Source organism: Cheilinus undulatus, linkage group 20 (assembly GCF_018320785.1).
Source record: "Cheilinus undulatus linkage group 20, ASM1832078v1, whole genome shotgun sequence".
Lineage (NCBI taxonomy): Eukaryota > Metazoa > Chordata > Actinopteri > Labriformes > Labridae > Cheilinus > Cheilinus undulatus.
Genome location: NC_054884.1, coordinates 35487657 through 35509660, shown reverse-complemented (window position 1 = coordinate 35509660; position 22004 = coordinate 35487657). Strand labels below are relative to the sequence as shown.

Here is a 22004-nt window from a genome sequence, read left to right as displayed (position 1 = left end):
CCTTACTATTCATGGATCAGTCTAATCCCTCTACACTACGCTAGCTCTAAATGCAAATATTATTAAAAACATGCACCCTCACCATTAAAGAAATAAGATCCCTATCAATCACATATACATCAAAACCAGTGTTCCTCTTGACCCACCGCTGCACTCCCACCGTCCAACAATGACATACCCTAAGGAGGCACGTAACCGCCAAGTATTAGTTCTAGCTCTCCATGTTGTCAGGAAGGTGTTGTGAGTTGTAAGGCAAGAGATGTCAAAATAAGTGAGCTGTATCCAGGTTAAGTCCCTGTCCTGATTCTTCAGTTTAGTTCTATTTCTATGACTCAGAGCTGACTGCACAAAGTCGATCGGCGCGTTTATGAAACATACTGAACAAACTACTCCGTTCCTTCATGGGGGCTCAGAGATATGAAACTAGGCTAGTGTGTTTGTGTGGCTGTGTCGAGCTGAATGACTCATGGTGATGCGAACTACAGCTGAATGAACATCAGGCATCTCATTCCAGCGAGCAGCGATCATCCGGACAGGTCTGACAGGTCTCCTCTGAGGACCACGTCTAAAAATACGCCCTATTTGTGCGATTTCATGATGACACTGACAAGCGCTTCGTATCCAACGTTTTCAATTTCTCTGCCGTCACTTTCTCTCTGACCCTGCGAAGTTCGTCTTTTGAAGAGCTCTTCTCAATCCAGCAGAAGAGCCTGGGCTCTCTCAGCACAGAGGTCAGTGTTTATTATTTCCAGCAGGTGTCAATTAGACGAAACACTCGGTGACACCTGCTGACTTTTAGCACCATATGACAAGGAGGAGGAGGATGGGACTCCTAATTTGTGGTTCTCTGACACTTTTTGGGAGTGAGAACAAGGAAGAGAAAGTTTGATTCAGTCGTCCTCATTTGGAAACGATCTTCAGCGTGACGGACAAGTTAGGTGGAGACGTCAGGCCCACCAAGAGGAGAAGTTAAGGCGTCATAGATGTGCTACAGGTTTCTGCTGTGCTGAGATTTTATGCTTCTACTGAATTTACATGGGGAAATGTGGAGTGGCATTTAAAGCCCAAGGCACTGCAACTTGTAAATATGCAAAACACAAGCAGATTAAGAAAACCTCTTGAACAATTTAGAGCATTAAGAAAGTACACATGACTAAATATAGACAGACTTCAAGGAGCACTGCCAGGGCCACTTATGGACAGTTCGCTGTAATTACTACATGAGTTACAACAGTCGTCTGCTGCAAAAGTGAAGCAAAAACAAGCCTCAAGACAGTCGCTGACATCTTAGGGAATTCATTAGGAGCCAGGGCTGTCAGAGCTGCAGTATCGCTGTCCAGGTCCTTCTGCTATAAACACATTTTACTTCAAACTAAAGGAAACACTCAGGTTGGCTCAGAGCTTCAGAATGTCTCAAACACTAGGCAAGTCTCTTGAGAGAGTCTGCAGACAGTTCATTCCAAAAGCCCTCAGACATTTGATGATTCACAGTGGGACAGGGCTAAATTGGACACATTTAGCAGAAATTACACTACATGGACAAAAGTATTTGGCCACATCTATTAATTAATGAATTCAGGTGTTTCAATCAGACCTGTTGCCACAGGTGTATAAAATCAAGCACCTAGCCACGCAGTCTTCATTTGCAAGCATTGGACATACAAATAAGTCATTCTGGAGAGCTCAGTGCCTGCAAACGTGGTACTGTGATGATGCCACCTTTGTAAAAAGACGGTTTGTGAAATTTCATCCCTGCTGGATCTTCCACAGTCAACTGAAAGTGATATTATTTGAAAGTGGAAGCATTTGGGAACAACAGCAATGAAGTGGAAGACCACGTCACATCACAGAGCAGATTAAATTACTGCTAAGAAGCATGGTGCGTAAAAGTCACCTTTGCTCTGCTGATTGCCTAGCTGAACTCTGCGTCAGGAGCTGCATCGAATGGGTTTCCATGGCCGAGCAGCTGCATGCAAGTCCAATACAAAGAATCAGATAGAGTGGTGTAAAGCACAGATACCGGACTGTGGAGCAGTGGAAATGTGTTCTGTGGAGTGATGGCTCACGCTTCTCTGTTTGTGGGTAAGGCAAGTGAGACTGAGTTTGACAGATCCCGAGAGAACATTACCTAACTGACTGCACTGTGCTAACAGTGAAGTTTGATGGAGGAGGGATAATACTAGGGCTGTTTTTCAGGGTTTGGGCTAAACCCCTCATCTCCAGTGAAGGCCAATCTTAATGCTTCAGCATACCAAGACATTTTGGACAATGCTATGCTTCCAACTGTGTGGCAACAGTTTGGGGAAGGCCCTTTTCTATTCCATCATGACTGTGCCCCAGTGCACAAAGAAGGACTATAAAGACATGGATTGATGGACATGGGTTGCACAGCGGTGCAGGGGTTAGCTCTGTTGCCTCACAGCAATATGGTTCCTGGTCGCTTCCTGCTCAGAGCCTTCCTGTGTGGAGTTTGCATGTTGCTGTGCATGCATACCTCTCCGGGTACTCCGGCTTCCTCGCACCACCAAAGACATGCTCGTTAGGCTGATTGATCACTCTAAATTGGCCATAGGTGAGGGTGTGAGTGTGAGCGTGTCTGGTTGACTGTCTATTGGTTGACTAGCGACCAGTCCAGGATGTACTCCACCTCTCGTCCAATGACAGCGGGGAGAGGCTCCAGCCCCATGGGACCCAGAATGTGATAAGCGGTATAGAAAAGGGATGGATGTGTTTGATGAACACTCCAAAATGTTGTGGAAGGATTTCCAACAAGAGTGGGGACCACTTCCATATTGACGTACATGCACTTGAATTCAATGTGATACAGTCCCTGTTGGTCAGGCAGCCTAATATGTTTGTCCACATAGTGTACCTGTAGAACTGGAAGTCTGTAAGTATGGAAGCTGGGATCAAACCAGTAGCTAGCATCAATTTTAGCGTCCCCTGGAAACAGTCTCTGTCGTCATCTGTGCTGCTGGCAGCGCTTGTTAGGATTGTCACAACATCAGAACATAAAATTCTAAATGCTGCTTACAATACTCCACAAATGGGGCAAATTTTCACTAATGTCAGGATGTGTGATAGAGGCAGCTGCATGATAAGTGTCTCAGCAGTTTATACTGTTATACTGGTCACATCTATATAGGATGCAGCCAACTTTTAAGAGTAAGAGAAAAGGTATTTTTCAAGTGCATCATATACAAACAATTTTATAGTGAATTATTCAAGATGTTTTTCTCTAACTTGTCTGTTTGTGTGGGATTTCTTTTGAACTCTCAGTGCCCCCATAAATACGCTTATCTTACCTCTTTTTCGAGAGGGAAAAACTCTGCTGGAGTGAGTCGAGCTGAAGAGTTTATCACACAGTCAGATGTGATTTTTAAATCGAAGAGTCTTATTTCAACAAAAATGCATGGCAGATTAGTCTGGTTTAACACAGTTAAGACCAAGACAGCTTTTTGTAACAGTTGTTTAACTGTTAGCTAAGGCTCAGACCCATTTCTTAGTTTCATCTCTATTCCTTCTTTTTGAGTTCTTTCTTGTCACTTTTAACAGAGTTACTGTACAAGAGGCAGTGGTGAGGTCTTCAACGCACTGAAACAGCATTATACTGTGATATTAGGGTGTTGTCCTAATTTTCAAACCTTGCGCATGATTCATAAGGCATCCTGGAAGATTTTCGATTACACTCAGTTTGGAGTCTGCCTCTGGAAAATCTCCATTTGAAGGAAAATGTAGCCCTAGCCCTTCACCCCACCCCTCAACTTCAAAAATAATTTGGCCACCCTACCCCTAAACATTAAAACAACAAAATACAGAGGTATGGCTAAGTGGTAGGGGCAGATAGCTTTAACCTGGCCCTGAAAAGTACAGTTCATATTTCCTGTACTTTAGAAAACACTGTTTAAGGTATCTTTATCCAACATGAATCATCTCTGCCTGATTTCCCCACCGTCCTGGATAAATGAAGCAACATCAGAACAAACAGAACCACAAGGAGAGAATCACAGAAACACTGACTCACTTGAAGTTGTTGTTGTTGGCCGGTGGAAGTTTCTCACAGGCGTTGAGGAGAGCCTGAAGTCTCTTGTCTTGATCTTGAATGCTGCAGAAAAAACAAGATGTTTAAAGAATACATGCAAATCCTCAAGATGAAGTTCATGCTACAATCAAAATGATGATTAATTCTATAGAAAATAACATAAGAAGGTACAGACTTGGAGGCCTGGATCCAGTCGTTGTAGAGCTCGTATGTCATTAACGGTTCAGGAAGCTCCCGCAAGTACGACTTCAAAGCACCTGGAGAGAAAGAAAAAAAAAGATAGCAGATAAATGCATGCATATATTTAAGCAGCCATTATTTTAATGGGCCTGTATGAGCTTAAAGTGTCTCAAACTGCTGCAGCATCAGATTCCCCTGAGGGCTGAGGTAGAGAGTGAGTATTAAAGTTGATTTTTATGTCATTTTGCTCACCGTCTCACAGTTTGTCAAAGATTTCAACTCTTGGATCCTTTTTTGGTACCAAGTGTGTAAAAACAACCAAATCAATGTCATTCTGATGGTTTATAATCTTGAAAAACCTTAAAACCTCATCGATTTCATGAGGCAGATGTGTAGAGAACATGCTAATAGAAGAGAGGGATGGAGAAGAGTGACATATATTTTTTAAGGTGTCTTTTAGATTGGTTGTCTGAGTGAGAGCTGCACTGCTACACTAGTGCTGTCTATAACCTTAACTTGGTCAAATATGTTGTTTTACCCTGTTATACATTAAGAAATGTGCAGGAGTGCATGTACAAAATGACTCACTAATGTACAGTGACCCCAAAATGTGACAGAATTTACGCTTTTCAGGAGTTCATGTCTAGTTTCTTTCTCTGTGTGAGAAAAACAAATACGGTCATCAATGAAACTGAGAGATTTTCATCAGAAACTTTTCTTTGTTGTGCTTTTACTTTTGTATTCTGTGCTGTCCTAAACTAAGGGGACTTAACTTCCTGTTTGGACAAATGCTGTGTTCTAGTTTATCTCGGAACTCAGACATTATGAGTTGCCAGGTAGATTCGTCAACACAAATCCACCCTGAACTCGGAATTCTACCTCAGAAAGCAACTTCAGTGCCCTGAGTCACAAAATCAGAGCAATTGAAATGCATTCAACTCAGGGATTTAGTCATCCCTAGCTCCAATATCTGACTTCCGATGTGTAAGGGAACGAAGCAAAAAAACTGCTTTTATGTTGAATGAAAATAAGGGCATTCAGGTAGACTGAGGGAAACAGCTTTGTTTAACCACAGGGGAAAAATAACTGGCTATAGATTGAAAAGTAATCGCAAAAAGGCATTTTTTTCTATATCAGGATGGGTAGCAAGACATTTTGGACAAAGTTATGCTTCCAACTGTGTGGCAACAATTTGGGGAAGGCCCTTTTCTGTTCCAACATGACTGTGCCCCTGTGCACAAAGCAAAGACTATTAAGACATTGTTTGATGAGTTTGGTGTGGAAGAACTTGACTGGCCTGCTCAGAGTCCTGACCTCAACCCCATGGAGCTCCTTTGGGATGAACTGGAACAGAGATTGTGGGCCAGGTCTTCTCATCCAAAATCAGTGCCTGACCTTATAAATACTGTGCAGAATGAATGGGCACAAATTCCCTCAAAAACCTTCCAAAATCTTGTGAAAGCCTTCCATAAGAGAGGAGGCTGTTGGTGCTGCAAAAGGGTGCCAACTCCATATTAAAGTACATGCATTTGAACCGAATGTCTTTACAGTCCCCATTGGCGATAGTCAGGCAGCTAAATCCTCATTTACAACAAAGCAAGCATACATTTCAGTATTTTTGTAATTTAGACAACTTGCAGCATTTTATTTGCAATTTTTGATCAGTGAAAACCATGTCTGTGAGGATTGTACTTGTGTTTTTGTGGTTGAGGTATTTAATCAGGAGTATGTTGTTTGATTTGTTTTTTTGAGCATCATATTGGATTTCAAAGTTCTGGTATCTTCATTCTTGCTCCATGGCAGCTCAGAAATAAGACATTAAGAAGACTTCCACCCACCCCAGCTCAAACGCCGCTCTTAAATAAACAGGAAGCTATTTTCAAACGCGTTTTCATCAACACCAGCGTGTGGGAGTGTAATTTCGCCGTGCTGATGAGCAGGGTGACGGCTGACTGGGCTTCTCTCTGACTCGTCTCTTTCTTCTTCCCTCTCTGGTCTGGTGAGTTTCATTTCCCTGGAGGATGTGTGGGATGGATGACAAACAGTCGAGCCGGGGCATCCCTCACTCAGAGACGGCTCGGAGGCTGCTGTCAGTCTGTCGGAGTCTGCGTGCCAACATGTGTGTTTGTCTGATCTGTGAGTGAGTGTGAGAGCAGGCATGTTTGTGTTCACTGATGGAAAACCCACTAAAGCAGGATGGCAGTGCTACAGACACTCATTTAGTATGATATATTCTTAAATAAAACACTCTGCTTTTCAATGACACTGATAAAAGATGAATTCCTTCATACCCCCCTCCTCCCTCACAATCAGGACCCCCCCCCCCCCGGTGGGACAAGACCACAAATTAGATTAGCTGCTGGAGCTAACCCAGATTAATATGGGATCATTAGAGGAGGGATACGAGGAGTCATCTCTATGCTTGCTCTTTTTCTACAAGTGAACGGCTGATCCACTGAGTCTGAGCTGATATTTGGTAAAGGAACATCATTTTCACTGATGAAGGAAATATCGTACATCCAGCCTTCATAGTACAGCCATTTAGATGATGAAGAGGCTATTGAGTCTAATCCTCAGTGTTCATTTTTGCAGCTGAATTTAGTTCTACTCTTGAAAATTTTGTCTAGTTTTAGCCCAGTGCACAAAAAAATGCAAGAATTTCAAATTCATGTATTTCATTTATGCTGGGTCAACGTAATACCAACACGCCAGTAAAGCATATAATTTTTGCTACTTACTCCAGAGCAGAAGGTGGCAGTAATGAGTCACAAATCCGCCCACTTGTGCAAGACAGGTGAGCAGGAAAGGGTTAAACATCTGAGTGTAGAGTTTAACACATAAAAGTGCCATTTTAGTGTCATTCAGAGTAAATGTCCTTCAGTGTTGGAGTTATCTGACCCTTTATTAGGGACTCAGTTGATCCAAGCTCCGCCCACTGCCATTATGAATCTTGGGGGCAGGGTTTTCCCATCATGCCTGTGTGCAAAGTGTTTTAGCTGTATTTAGATTAAGCAGCAACCTCCAGTCCTGAAAAATGAAGCCAATGCGGAAGTGCAAAACACTGCAATACAGCAAGTGTTCCCTTGAGGCTGGCTGCAGGAACACCAGAAGTTCTGTCTGAACACCAGTTAAACAGACATTTTTTTACACGAGAAATAAACTGGTTTACAGCCTGGTTCAAAAAACAAATGTGTCTCACTAGCTAATGTCTTCATGTGCTCTCATTGTACGTAGTTTAGTTTTTATTTTGCAAAAATGCTTCGTTTTAGTTTAGTTTTTATTAGTTTTAGTGTTAGTTTTAGTTTTTTCAGTCACATCAGATACCTGTCAGGGCCGAGATCCAAAAGGGCTCATCACTTTTCATTTCATTTATTCAATTTTGATGTTTGTGTAATACTTAAGACCAAAAATTACCACTATGTGTGAAGTCTTCTCCAATCAAATCAGGGGATTTTATTCTCTCCAGGCATGGGCATACATGTCAGTCATTAAGCTGCCGTCAAAAACTAAAACTAAGGAGATTTTGTCTTGAATTTTAGCTAGTTTTCTAAGCAGAGGATTAAGTTTTAATTTTTTTTTTTTTCTTTTGAAAGCATAGTTTTTATTTAGTGTCAGTTAAATAAAATGATTATTACATTTTAGTTTTGGTTATTTCCTCCGGAGTTGAGTCGAAGCGTAACAGAGAAAGACAGCGAATTGTAGCGAGAATACTCACAATGCTGGGAGGAATAGAGGAATATTCACCCTCTGCCATGTCTTTCAGTCGTCCATGTGAGACCATGGGTGAGACTGTCAGTGCATCTGTTGGCAGCAGCAGGCAATGCTTTCGCCATGACAGTCCACCCATTACAAAGCCAATGCTTTGCTTCACTTTGTTTCCACCCTGCCGGGGAGGGAGTAATCAGCGAATGCTGTGGTGGGGGGGCATGGGGACGACTCCAGGAATTTTTAAAGGATCCTTCACTATTGGGAGTTAGGGCTAATGGCGGAGGTCTACACTCTCTGAGTGCTTTTCTAGTTAAGTAGGTTTTGGTTAACTATAATAACCTTGGCTGGGACCATTGCTCATTTTTCAAATGAATTGTTGCAACTGTTGTTGTTAAAAACTTCTGCACCATGAGTGAGGTTGTCTGTTGAGTTGGTCACTTGCTGACTGTGGGGCTCTATCAGTAGTATGTATGTGTAGGCTTGCAGGCAGAAGTTTCAGAACCATAGATTCAAGACCATAGCTCTAGGACCTGTGTTTTTCCTAACAGCGCCTCCAAGTGAAGTGGATGAGCATTTGTAATTAAACAGTTTTCTGCACTTTATTAACCTCAGATTGAGGACCGTAGATCTAGGACCCATGTTTTTTGCTTGAGTTGGCACAACTTTGATGGGCAGAAATCTTAAGTTTACATGAAGTATTTTTGGTGTTATCAGTGTTTCTTTTTAATTGTATATAACTCTTGAGTTGTGTAAGCCATATTTTTCCCACTCACATTATGACTGCTTGCTAAGTATCGGCTAAATACTAATCTTTTTTGGGTACAGACTCTCAAATTCCTTTAATATTTAATTTTATTTGTTTAACAAGATTCTCTTCCAGTTTTAAATCAGTTTTAATAAAGATGAACTAAAGCAAAGACATGACACTATAAATCAGGATTAGATTGGTTTAAACTTTGGTAGAACATGCTAGAAACTACAAGATACAAACTGCATTTATTTAGAACAATTTTATTTCATTATTTCATAATCAAACCATGCAGGCGTAATCATGTTAAATTTGACTTTGAGTCATGGATTCTTGTCCCATGATATTTATCTGACTTCTTCAGTAACAAACTCCACACCAATTTCTCTTTCAAAAACACTTGATTAAAAATGCATCATGCTTCAGCTAAAAATACGGTCCATAGCTCCTAAAAAGCTGTTATTTTGGAGTATTGTTTTCATCTGTCAACAGCATTATGCAGCAGTCTGCTCCAGTGAAGACAAACACTTTTCTCCGAAGAAAAAAAGATCAATAAACGCAGCATAAGAGCTTGAAAGCTTTTCTTTCTTTTTTATTCCATTGCTATCCTGATTTAAGAGCGAACCAGTGACAGCAACAACAAAACACATCTTTCTTTCTTCTCCGTGCTGCCTCTGGAGAAGACGGAGAATCATCCTGACACTGATCCCAGTTATATTTGGATTTATCATCAGACATTTTTGGGATGGTTTATTGAATATATGTCTGATATAAAAGAAATATAGAGGGTGAAAGAAATGGCTTTTCTGTTGTTGCTGACTCACATGTAGAGACGAGACCTGAATCCTTAAAGGTCTGAGACCCTGTTTACACCTTGCACTGACAGATGTGGTGGGTATTTGAATACAAAGTAGTCATCCTTAATGCTGGGTTTAAATGCACCTGAATGCATAGTGACAACAATTTGATATCCAATAGCTCGCTCCAGCAGCATGCTTCGACTTTCCCCATATGGATAGATACTTCTATGACAATGCCTATTGAATACAATAAAATTAGATAAAAGAGATTAATCCATAGAAGCATGACTCTCAATATGAGGGTGCAACAAGCTTTAAGCTATAGAGGAGGAGCCTGGGGTGGAGGAGGTTGAGCTTGCCAGCAGCAGCTGCAGTGTGGTGCACCACTGTTGATGCAAGCAGGGATTAGTGAGAAGAATATCATATTTAAATACACTGCTGTGTTGAGAGAAAGAGCTGTGATTGGCTGTGGGAGGTGACAATCAGGATCAGCTGGCTGTCAGCTGATCATGGCTGAGCCTACCACTACCATGTCCTACATGAACTAACACTGAGCGTTATTTCCCTGCCCTGTGAATTTCAGGCGCCCATAAAAAGTATTCACCCCCTTGGATGTTTTACCCCTTTACTGACTTTACAAATCAACCATGGTAAAAAAAAGAATTTGGCTTTTTTTGGCCAAAAAAAAAACTCTTTAGTGTTAAAGCGAAGACAGATTTCTACAAAATAATGCCAATTAAACCAAAATATGTCATGTAAAATAAGTGACTGCATAAATATTTATTGATGCATTTACTGTACCCGCTTTAAAATCAGAGCCCTTCAACAGAGGTCTAGCCAGTTGGTGCTAGTAGTCTCTCAGTTAGTGAAATGGGGATCACCTGAGTGCAGTGAATGTGTCTCAGTGATTTTAGTATAAAGACACCTGTGTCTGGAAGGTCAGGTCACTGGTTAATCAGTATTCCTGGCTACCATTACACCATGCAGACAAAAGAATACCCCAAGCACCTCAGAGAAAAGGTTATTTAAGAGTATAAATCAGGGGACGGATTCAAAAAAAATTCCAGGGAGACTAATAAAAGAGGCCACCAAGACACCTATGACTACTCTGATGAAGTTACAAGCTTCATAAGCTGAGATGGGAGCAACTCTGCACACAACAACTGTTGAGAGAGTGGAAAAGAGAAAGCCACTGTTGAAGAAAACTCATTAAATCTAGACTAGAGTTTACCTAAAGGCATGTGGGAGACTCCTTGGTCAATTGAAAGAAAGTTCGTTGGTCTGGTCTGGTTAGACCAAAATGGAGCTTTTTGGTCTTTTGGACAAGGCACCAAACACTACACGTCACCACAAACACATCATTCCCACTGTGAAGCACGGTGGTGGCAGCATCATGCTGTGGAGATGCCTCTAGGCAGCCAGCCCTGGAAGGCTTGAAAAGTTAGAGGGTAAAATAAATGTATGAATGTAGGAATGTAGGAGGACGATCTTATTCAGTCTGCAGGAGAACTACAGCTTGGGAGAAGATTTATTTCCCAGTTACACAATGGCCCGAATCACACAGAAATGGTTTAAAGAAAACAAGATGAATGTTCTGGAGTGGGTTACTCCTTTTAAGTTTTGAGCACTATGGTCACATTATCAAGTTTTGTTCTGTCCTGTAATGTTGATTATGTGAAAGGAGGCTGACTCACTTATTGTAGACTAAATTTACCAAAGGGTGTAATTAAAGTTACCTTACCTATCTCACATTAACCTGACACCCATGCAGTGCCTTTTTAACAGCTTTTCTTCCTCATATGGCCATGAGTGTGTTTGAGAGGAAACACTGACATACTGTTTAGTAAATAAACCTTGTGTGGTTCTGCTGAGATTGGAATGACTTCTCATTTCAAGACAAGTGAACAACAAGGCTGGACCGACATGAAAAGGCCACGGTAGGCCTGAGAGTGATGGAAATGATGTTTGGGCTGCTATTTATAAAAGATGCCAGTAAAGAGCTCTGATTGCGATCTTCACTAAAGACGTTAATGCAAAGTGAGAGTGTAGGTATGAAAGTGCAGTCAGCTTGTTGCAGATTAACCAGTATGGATGTTAACAGAGAATGTAAACAGGCTCTGAAGTTATATTTTAACTCATGTTTGTGACTCTTTTAGAAGACTTTCATGTTAACCTTCAGGATGAGGTTTATTAAAATGACAGCTGCAGAAAATCAGTGAAAAAACAGTAAAGTCTGGGTTATAAAATTAAAGGTTTGTTAGATTCAGGTCATGTGCAGATCATTTAGCAGCTTAATTGCGATGTTCATCCCTTAATGTGTTTTTTCTCCTCTATGTGGGGTAAAGGTGGCACAGCTGACGTCTCAGTTACAGACGATCTCAGCCAGAAACGCACAGATATTAGATTCCTAATGAGCAAATGGTGCCAACTCATAAATCCATCCCTGTAAGGCAAGTTTCCCATTCCAGATGATTGGAATCAGCCCTCATTTCAGCAGATTACACATCGCTAGGGGGGTATCAGTATGTGATGGTGGAGGTGTTACGCTCGAAGTGACTCACCTGCGATGGCGTGTGGGTCAGCAGAGTACTCCTGAACGTCCAGCACCCCGCAGTCCAGAGACGCCTTCAGCTTCTTTAGTTTGGAGGCTGAGGGAGCGACTCTGAATAAACCCTGAGAATAAAAACCAAAATAAGATAAAATAAATAAATCCACACTAAAGGAGCAATGAGGAAAGGAAAATCTTAAAATCAGACACAAGGGTTGGTGTTAAATGAGAGCTTTAATTCCATAGGAGGAGGTGGGCAATGAAGAACATCCTGACTATTTCAATGTTGGAGCTTTTGGCTGTGAATAAAGATGGACTGTGCATTTCTAACGCCTACCAGTGAACAAAAGTGAAACCAAAGTATCCACTGAAATGGGTGTTTAAATATTGCACTTTTGATTCATAAAATGTTGGCAGTTAATTTTTTAATGAAGGCTGCGCTACTCATAAAACACTGCAGATACTGTACTCCATATCATATTTAACAGTGTTGTACCCAAGACAACACTATCCAAGATGAAGACTTGCCCAAGACCAGACAAGACCAAGACTTTAGGGGTCCAGACTGAGGCAAGCCCAGACTGAGACAAGACAGTGTTTAAAGAGCATTTTGCCAATTCTATTCCTGTAAAACACGATGAATGGCTCTTGTTTTGACATGGAGGCTTTTATTTTGAAATTCTAAGCTTTCCCACTGGTCACGTGATTTCCTTTTCCTCAAGAATTTCATTAAATGAAGAAAACAAAAAAACAGAATTAAAAAGAAAAAAAAAATTGGACCCCTTTTTAAAAAAATGTTATTTGTTTTTCTGTTTTTGTAACCAAACCAAAAAAAACGGAAAAGTGGCTCATTTTTCTGTTTTTGTAATTTTTGGTCAGAAATGGAAAAACAGAATAACGAGAGTTTCTCCCATTTTTTCTGTCCGGTTTCAACCAGTTAACGGATCTGCCAAAAAATACACTGACCAAAGACAGAGACCATGAAAATAAATTTTAAAAAACCATGACAAATTTGAACAGTTAAAGAGTTTTCACTCTTTAATTTTAGTTTTCTTTTTATTGACTATGATAGATAAAGACAAGGTGTCTGCAACTCTATCATATGCAAAAATCTCAAATCTTAACAAATTTGTTCAACTTACTACTTGTAAAAAACAAATCCTTGTATGTTTCTAAAAGCAACTGACAAGTCCTGAATTATTTTAAATATCTGATAATGAGATGTTTTTCTAGATTTGTCAGGTGAATGAGGCCTAAAGTAAGTGTTCAGAGGTATTTCTGACTAGAAATAGGATGGACTGATGTCCGAGTTTTTGCAGGTGAAGCTATTTGTTGTGCTTCTCAATATTACATTAATGTAGTCCAAGAGTAGCAGATCAGTGCTGGTCTTGACCGGTCTCAATGGAAAATGGAAAATCCCGAGTCCGGCCAGTCCGAGATCAAGACAAGACCAAGACATTCAAAATGTGGTCTTGAGACCGGTCTCAAGATCAAGACTGTTCTCGAGTACTACAACACTACCTTTTAAAGCAGTGGGTTGGGGCCCAAAAGTGGGTCGCGGAGCAGTTTTCTCTGGGTCGTTGAATGTGTGACTGACAAAAATCAATCAAGAACATGCAACCATAATTTTTTTTATTGTGATAATGGGTAAATTTATCAATATTTCAACCATTTATCTCCTTTTCTTGCGATAAAAGAGCTGCTTTTACCATTTTAATGAAGTAATTTCTCAAAATCTCTGGAAAATTGGATAAAATTGATACATTATCATGGAAAGAAGGGTGTAAAACATGTCAGTTTTGCCCTGCCTCTTGTTTCTGTCATAAATTCTGTTCCATCCAAGATCTACATGCATTGTTGAAAATTTTTGGAAATTTGGGTCGTGATTTGTCATCAAAGATGTTGATTGGTCCTGAGGCTAGACCAGTTGTATTTAAAGTTGGAGCCATGTCTTCAGTTTGTTGATATTCTAAAATAAATGAGGATGACAAAAGTAGAGGAAAATGAAAACTATACCCTGATAAATTGTAATGGGGAGGGGGTGACAAAAATCTGATAAAAATAATGTGATTTTTTAAAATATTCTAATAATCATGGTATTACTGACTACTCAAATTTATACTCGGTATCAGTAAGTACCAAAATGCAAAGACTTGTACTTGGCCTGCAAAAATGTGGGAATGGTGCAACCGTTTTTACATGAATAATTTCAGCTAAAAACTTTATAAACATTTCATTTTTAGCCAAAAGCATGGATCAAAACAATCTGTTTACTAAATAAATTACTGTATATTCATACTAACAGATTTTTAACAACTGTTATCGTTAATGCATCGTATTTGCAGAACTTTAGAGATCACAAACCGTTAATGAATGAAAGCTTCATTCACCAGCGACTAAACTGATCATCAGCTTCAGATGAAAGTAAACATATTTTTCTCTGCTCCATATCACAAACAGTATCCATAACCTTCAGCCAACATATTAGGCCTAATTACTGCAGAATGAAAATTAACTCCTTCTTAATGATGTATTTGTTTTTTCTTTTAATCTCATGAAGATTTGTTGATTGAACACATTTACTGTACCCTCAATATTTCTCCATTAAACACTCATTTACTGCAGAGCAATTAAAGCGTCACTGATTTCAGCTCACTGGCCTGATTACAAAAAATGAGGCTATTTCTTACATCATGCATTAATTACACAGACGAGGATTATTTGTTTCAGGCTACCAAACAGCTAAAAGGAAAGCAAACAGTAGCCTGGACCTCATTAGAAAGGTTTCCTTCAGTAATGAAGAGCGACTTCATCTCTGCGGCACCCTCTGAAACACTGAAACACGCCTCTGTGGTGGATTTGATTCCAGTGTGATGTGTGCTGTGGTCTCACCTCCTCCTGCATGCCACACTCCAGCAGCATGGTGACACAGGCCTCGATGGGAAAGGCAATATCTCTCCCGCTGAGCGCTAAGTGCTCCTCTAATGGTTTCCCATAGCATGGTTTCTCTGCCCAGGTCTCTGCCAGTCACAAACAAACATGCATGGTTACAAACGTGCACACAACAGCAGCAGCTCTACTTTAGGCGGTGCGTGTTTCATACCCATGAATACAGATGCTGAGGATTTTCTCTGAAATATATTTTCTGGGTGACCTTTAGACCTCAGTTTAACATGCTGTTATTAGCAGCCTTCACCAGACGACTTTATAAGCTTTGTTTTCTTTGCTTTTGTAGGAAACACTTTAATTCTCTCCTGTTCAGAACCTTTTGTTTAAAGTAGAAATAATTGTTGACTCGTCCTTCTGTGTCATGAGAGGACAAAATGTACAGACTTCTAGAAACAGATATTTATTGGCATTGCACATCTATGCCGATAGGTATGCAGTGTAGGATGCATGTTTATTTATAGTATCATAGTGGATTTGCAGATTGCAGCCTCCTATTCCTGCTGCAATCTGCAAATGCCAGAAGTTGCAGTATTTCTTTAACTTGAAATGTGAATACCAGTTTAATAAATTCATTCATTGCAGCAGCAGAGGTTTTATTGTAGTGTCAATTTTCTTAGAGTGGTTTACAAAAAAATCCTTCTTTTCATTTTTTATGTGTTTTTCTTAATCAAAACAGGAGACATAAAAACGATAATCCCCTTCAAAACGCAAATAAATTTTCAATACGAGCAAAAATAACTAGAATTAGATGTGTTTTTAAGTTCTACCCTAGTTGATTCTATATGATATTGATAAAGCGTAGCATTAGTTTACCGTAGTCAGAGCCCCCAGCCATCATCAGCTGATAGCCAGCTGATACCAATCATCGCCTCCCAGCTCCCACAGCCAATCACAGCTCTCTTTCTCAACACAGCGGGTCATTTAAATGTGACGTCCTTCTCACTAACGTCCTCCTGCTTGCATCAACACTGGTGCACCACACTGCTGTTGCTGCTGATGGCAAAGCTGAACCTCCTCCACCCCAGCCGCCTCCTTTATAACTTAAAGTTTGTTGCACCCTCATATTCTGATTCATGCTACTACGGATTAATTGCTTCAGAAAAAAAACACTGTTTTCAGTATACATAGTCATACCCGTATCTGTTCATATGAGGGTCAGTGTTAATTTTGACAGCACTTTTTAATTTAGTTTTTGCCAAAAATATCTTTTAGTTTTAGTCATAATTTAGTCATCTAAAATTGTTTTAGTTTTAGTCTAGTTTTAGCTGATGAAACTTCCCAACATTTTAGTCGATGAAATTTACAGTAAATTTAGTCGACTGATTGGATCTGTCCCCGGCTTACCCCGCCACCATGCAGCAAAAGCAGTTGTGATCGGATATATGCCTAACCTGCCCCCACATTCTACATGACGAAATTAGGTCTGATGGATACAGTCTCTGTCAAACATTTTCGTCTCATTTTTATTAGTTGACTAAAATGTCTATTAATTTTGTTTTAGTTTCTGTCCATGTGCACTTGTTTTTCTTAGTCACTGTCTCGTTTTCATCAGGAGAAAAAAGGCTATTAACGAAAGTAACTAGTCAACAAAATAATCACTGATGGGGGTTTCTTGCTATGCACTGCCTTGAAAATCAAAGCATGCTGCTTGACTAACCCAGGGAGCAGGGCCTTCTCTGCTAAGTAAAACATATTGTTTCCTTTTTTTCTGCAATTAAATGTATGATGAAAGTGTTTTAATACAGAATGATTTATTGCTTACAAAATAAAGAAGATAATAATCGCATATTAAATTGCAATATGGGGGGGTGCATTTAGATTATTTTTGCAAATCATTCAGCCCTACTGACAATGCACACTGAATATAACAAAATTACTTCAAAAGCAATTAATCCATAGTAGCATGAATCTGAATATGAGGGTGCAACAAGCTTTATGCAATAAAAGAGGAGGCTGGGGTGGAGGAGGTTAAGCTTTGCCAGCAGCAGTGTGGTGTATCAGCATTGATGCAAGTAGGGATAACTGAGAAGTACGCCATGTATAAATACACTGCTGTGCTGAGAGAAAGAGCTGTGATTGGCTGTGGGAGCTGGGAGATGATAATTAGGATCAGCTGGCCATCAGCTGATCACAGGACGCTGTCCACTGAAAGATCTGGCCATAACTGTACCACGACTGACGTACTGGCTCTAGATGTGTAACACAGAAAAGGTTCTCAAAACTAGCATGAAACCAGACATTCAAAGCACCAAATCCTGAAGGAGAAGGATTGTTCTGGATGTAGTTAGTGTTAATGTGCCATGAGCACTTCCAAGACAGATTCAGAAGCTTCAGCTGTCTGAATCCTTTTTATTGCTAGTTAATGAGATACAACAGAGGCTGCACCAGTGTATGCTGGAGTGAAAATCAAACAATACACAGCAGTTCAACAGCTGCCATGCACCCAGTCTGAAACAGCTGTGAGAGCGCCGTGAACACTGCAACAAAAAAGCTGAGGCTGTTTCCACACTCAGAACGTAAAACTAGATTGGTTTCATGTCTAAAATTAACACTGCTAGTCCAGTTGTGGACACAGGCTCTTACTGTTTTAGACAGTTTTTGGATGTTGGATCAAACATGCTGTCTGAAGAAAGGCAGGCTAATTGATCTTTCAAAGCTAAATGAAAGTCTATGGATTAAAAAAGTAGATCTTTAAAATGTGTAAAACAGTCAGATTTCATACATGAAGGCAGTTTAAACAAGTTGACTTTAGTGATTGAAATGTTGAGATTGAAAACAGCTGACAGGACCCCAAACTGTCAGCAGACGATCACAAACACAAACAGAGAGGATCCCATTGTGACATGAACTGCAGCAGCGCCTGGGCGTTCTCTTAGACGAGGCATAAAGACACAAACAGACTGCATCAGGAGTGTTTTGGACTCAGACTCACCCTGATGAGCTTTGATCTGTGGTAACACACTTTGAAGCAGCTCTAATGACTTCCTGTGGTACTCAGCCTGCACTTCTATCAGCTAGGCAGAGACAGAGAGAGAGTCAGACACAGACAAACAGAATATTTGTGTTTCTTCACTAATGCAGCAGAGCAGGGAGATGGAGGACTTACTGTCTGGAAGTAGCTTGCATAGTCGATTTCTTTGGCCACAAAACTGTACATGTCTGCTGATAGCTGATCCTGGAGGGGAGGAAGACAAAAAATATAAGCATCACTGACTGCAAAGGCTCTTAATCAAACATAAAACATGATATTAGGGGTAATCAATCCTTTATTTAATCTGCTGACGTATGTTAAACAAACATGCAACATGAGACATCAGTGTGGTTTCTGCAGAATGGAAGATCCTGTGAAAATTCAGGCTTTTAAAAGATGAATTTACTAAATCAGATCTGAGCAATTCATTCCCTTAAAGTTGCCTGAATGTGAAGTCGTACTCTATTCCATGATTTTATGCATGTGTCCTCTAGATTCTGCAGCCATTCCATGCCGCGTTAAAGTATTATGACCATGTGAAATGGACCACACCTACAGCTGTGAGGAAATATATAAAAACATATTGGCTAACAGCTGTGCTCCCTGCTGATCCTGCAGAGCCACAGAGCTTCATATTTTCCATCCTTTCCTGCTGTGTCCACACCTGATTATCTGACTCTGATACAGGCCAAACAGAGCTGAGCACAGACAGATAAGCTGGAGGATACAGAGGGGGTCTTTCTCTATGTTCCAGTTTTGCAGGGTTTAGCAGGGAGAGGAAGGGCATCTCTGCTGTTCAGAAATAAAGAAACATGGATGGTTTATGTTCAGTAGAATATAAGAACATAAAAATCTGTTAAGCAGCTGTGGAGCTGCTAATGATGCGAGGGTGTGGGTTAAAGGGAGGTTGAGGTTAGCATGTCCCAATCTCAGGGGTCTCTGAAGGACATGATGGTGCAGTTTAATGACAAAGTGATGCAAAAATTACATTATCAAGGACATTTAGTGCCTTCTGGGTCCTGCAGTTGGCTTGCTCTGGTCCAAATCATTGACTAACTGTTAGATTGTTGCAAAATGACCTCAGGTTTCCTCTGTGATCACATGAAGGAATTTATAAGCAAAGTTTTACTCAGCTTAAAATGCAGGTACACGTTTATGCACCAATCAGATACCGTTTGGTTTAACTTTATAATTTGCTTCGTTTAGCCATGCTGTTAGTGTTAGAAAACGGAAATCTCTTCTTCTTCGCTGCTGGAAAACACTGCATGCAAGAGCTATCGTTTTTAAAGCAGCAAACTAGAAGCAAAGGACCCACTATAGACCTCTTGGATACAGACCTCTCCCGTACAGACCTCCAGGAGGCGACAAGATGCCTTGCCCCCATGCACAAATTTTCAAAATAAAGATCACGTCTGGTCACACTGTATGTTTATTTTTGTTTTTGTTCTTATATATTTTTCATATTAAATGAAGAGGAAACACCGCTAATTTTCAAAATAAAACACTGTGTCTTGTTGCACTGCATGTTTATTTCTGTTTATATTAATATTTCAATTAAATGAGGAGATATTTCTAACTTTCAAAGTAAAATATCCTGCCTGGTTGCATCGTATGATTAGTTTTATCATTCATTATCTATATTTTTATTTCAGTTTAAATTAAGAGGAAATACATATAATTTTTAAAGAAAAATATAGCATCAGAGTTGCTCTTGAACTTATTGTCTTGCATGTTATTTTTAATGTAGAGTTATTGAAATTAAATTAAGAGAAATATAGGACAATATTCTTAGTGATATATTCCTTTATGCATGTTTTATTTGTATATATCATGGTAAATTCAAATAAATTGTGTGGCCTATTTTTAACATACTGCTGATTCTGTAAATTGCTCTTACCCTGTAAGTAGTAAACTAATTCAATTGCAAGAAAGCACATAGAAGACAGAAATTCAGAACTGTCCTTGTATACACAAACTAAAGCTTTCTAGCTAAAACTCAAGAATATCAATGTCAAAAGCTCATTAAGTTTTTGATAGTTTAAAAAAGATGCTTTCTTTTCTTTCTTCTCTGTTTTACTGATGGTCAACCAGTGTTTTTTCTTTCTTCTTCTGTGTTTTATTAACAGTCAACCAGTGTTTTTTCTTTCTTCTTCTGTGTTTTATCAACAGTCAACCAGTGTTTTTTCTTTCTTCTTCTGTGTTTTATCAACAGTCAACCAGTGTTTTTTCTTTCTTCTTCTGTGTTTTATTGATGCTCAGCGGCCCTCCCCTCCCCACACAAAAATCACCCCAGATCACTTCTGACCCCGTAGCCTTGCTGTTGTGAACGCCCATACATGCGCTGAGATGGCATGATGCAAGTCAATCGGAGGCATGAGGTCTGTATGGGGGAGGTCTGTATCCAAGAGGTCTCTGTGCTGCAGCCATACATGTCTCACTGCAGCAGCAAAGAATGGGGGCTGCGTGGCAGTTTTTCTCTGAATGTGATCATTAAAACGCCTTCCAGACCGGCGCTGTCATACACGACAAGAAGTGACTCAGTTTATCAAAAGATAAATAACTTTTGAACCATAAATCGTTGCCTCTTACTTGCTTTTCCTCTTGAAGCTAGCTGTTGTGCTTTCTCATTGGCGCTATTGATGCCTTTGAATCTTTGCAGTAGCGTTTTCAGTGAGCCTGGAACTCGTGTGACTTTTCTGGACTTTAATGATTAAATCCACCCCAGTAAACCCGATATTAAAGTCTTTTTATGAATATTAATCAATCAATTTCGATCATTTATTAGAGCTAGCTCGAATGCTAACTGTGATGTTGATGGAAAGAGCCTGTGATGCAGCCCCTTGTTTTTGTTATTTTTTGTAGTCAAACAAAGATGCTGTACATTATGATTCTATTTGTTGAGTCAAATTTAGGTCTAAATTAACTTTATTTTGATTTTCCTAATAGAATGGCACATTTACTGCAACATGGACCACATACTGAGAGTTTTTCTAGAATTATGGGAGTAAAAAGAGGCAGAAAAGTGAGTGAAGGTGTTGACTGACTCGACAGATCTCCATGCGGTTGGCTGCCTCCTCCATCTCTTCCCTGAGGTGGTCGGCCTTGGCTCCCGTCGGCTGAAGGTTGCTGGAAAGCCCTGAAGACTTTGTGGACTGATAATACCTGCAACCAAAACATCACTTCTTCATTATTCTTTATCAGCACTTGGATTTTAATGACATAGCATGTTAAACAGAGGAGAGGCTGTTTTGTTTCCAGATTTTTGTTCCTAAAGAGTGATTTGCATCAGCGACAGAGGCTGACAGCTACTCTAACAACAGGACTCACAGCAAACAAACAGAGTGTTTCCAGGATTACTTCAGTCTTCAGCTGATAAAATGCAAACACTCGACTATCTACATTTCCTCATTCATTCAGCTCCAGCTCTTCTCTCCTCCCTCGCTCCGTCTGACTGTCTGTCTGAGACTTTCTCTACGGGTGGAGATAAAAATGTTGCGCTGCCAGAGGAGCTCAGCACACAGCGGCATGATGGGAAAAGTTGTCTCAGATTTGGGTCACTGAAATAAACTCCCTGACTGACTGGCCTGCAGTGAAGAAAATCGAATTTCTCCGAGTTTGTGCTTAAAACAGCTCCGAAGTGACAGAAAATCAGTGAAAAGACAGGGATGGTAATGTTTGTCTCAGCTGTCAGGAGACAGTTTTCTACTTCTGCAGGAGAAAAGTCAGCTCCAGCATGATGATTCCAATAATTCAGCATCATTTAGAGGTATTTTTTATCTGTCAAAAGTTTAAAAACAACAATTTACACTGGCAGATGGCATGAACACATTACAACACTCAAAGTAAGATTCAATATTTTTAAAAACGTGTAACTTGAGCTCTAACTAATCCATGAATGCAATTATCAAAATTACTCTAATCAGTACTATTCTAGTCAGAATTTGACTGCTACTATCAGTCTTCTTCTTCACTGGATTTGCTGGTAAACTGATAGATAAACTGCCCCTCACATCAGTGAACTATGTCAGTATTATTGGCAGGATCTCATCCCCCCCAGG

The 22004-nt window shown here is 40.1% G+C and overlaps 1 protein-coding gene across 5 annotated transcripts in view; it reads right to left on the bottom strand.

The window, feature by feature from the left end:
• The window catches only part of LOC121527905 (rho GTPase-activating protein 44-like), a 137340-nt gene that overhangs the window by 26810 nt on the left and 88526 nt on the right, over positions 1-22004 (bottom strand). For all 5 annotated transcript variants that reach the window (XM_041814933.1, XM_041814936.1, XM_041814937.1 and 2 more), the window contains exons 7-13: positions 20991-21108; positions 18082-18150; positions 17908-17989; positions 14919-15046; positions 12040-12151; positions 4218-4299; positions 4025-4105 (exon numbers count right to left, since the gene is read on the bottom strand). In XM_041814933.1, the coding sequence (XP_041670867.1) occupies positions 4025-4105; positions 4218-4299; positions 12040-12151; positions 14919-15046; positions 17908-17989; positions 18082-18150; positions 20991-21108 (672 nt within the window). The remainder of the gene's footprint in view (positions 1-4024; positions 4106-4217; positions 4300-12039; positions 12152-14918; positions 15047-17907; positions 17990-18081; positions 18151-20990; positions 21109-22004) is intronic.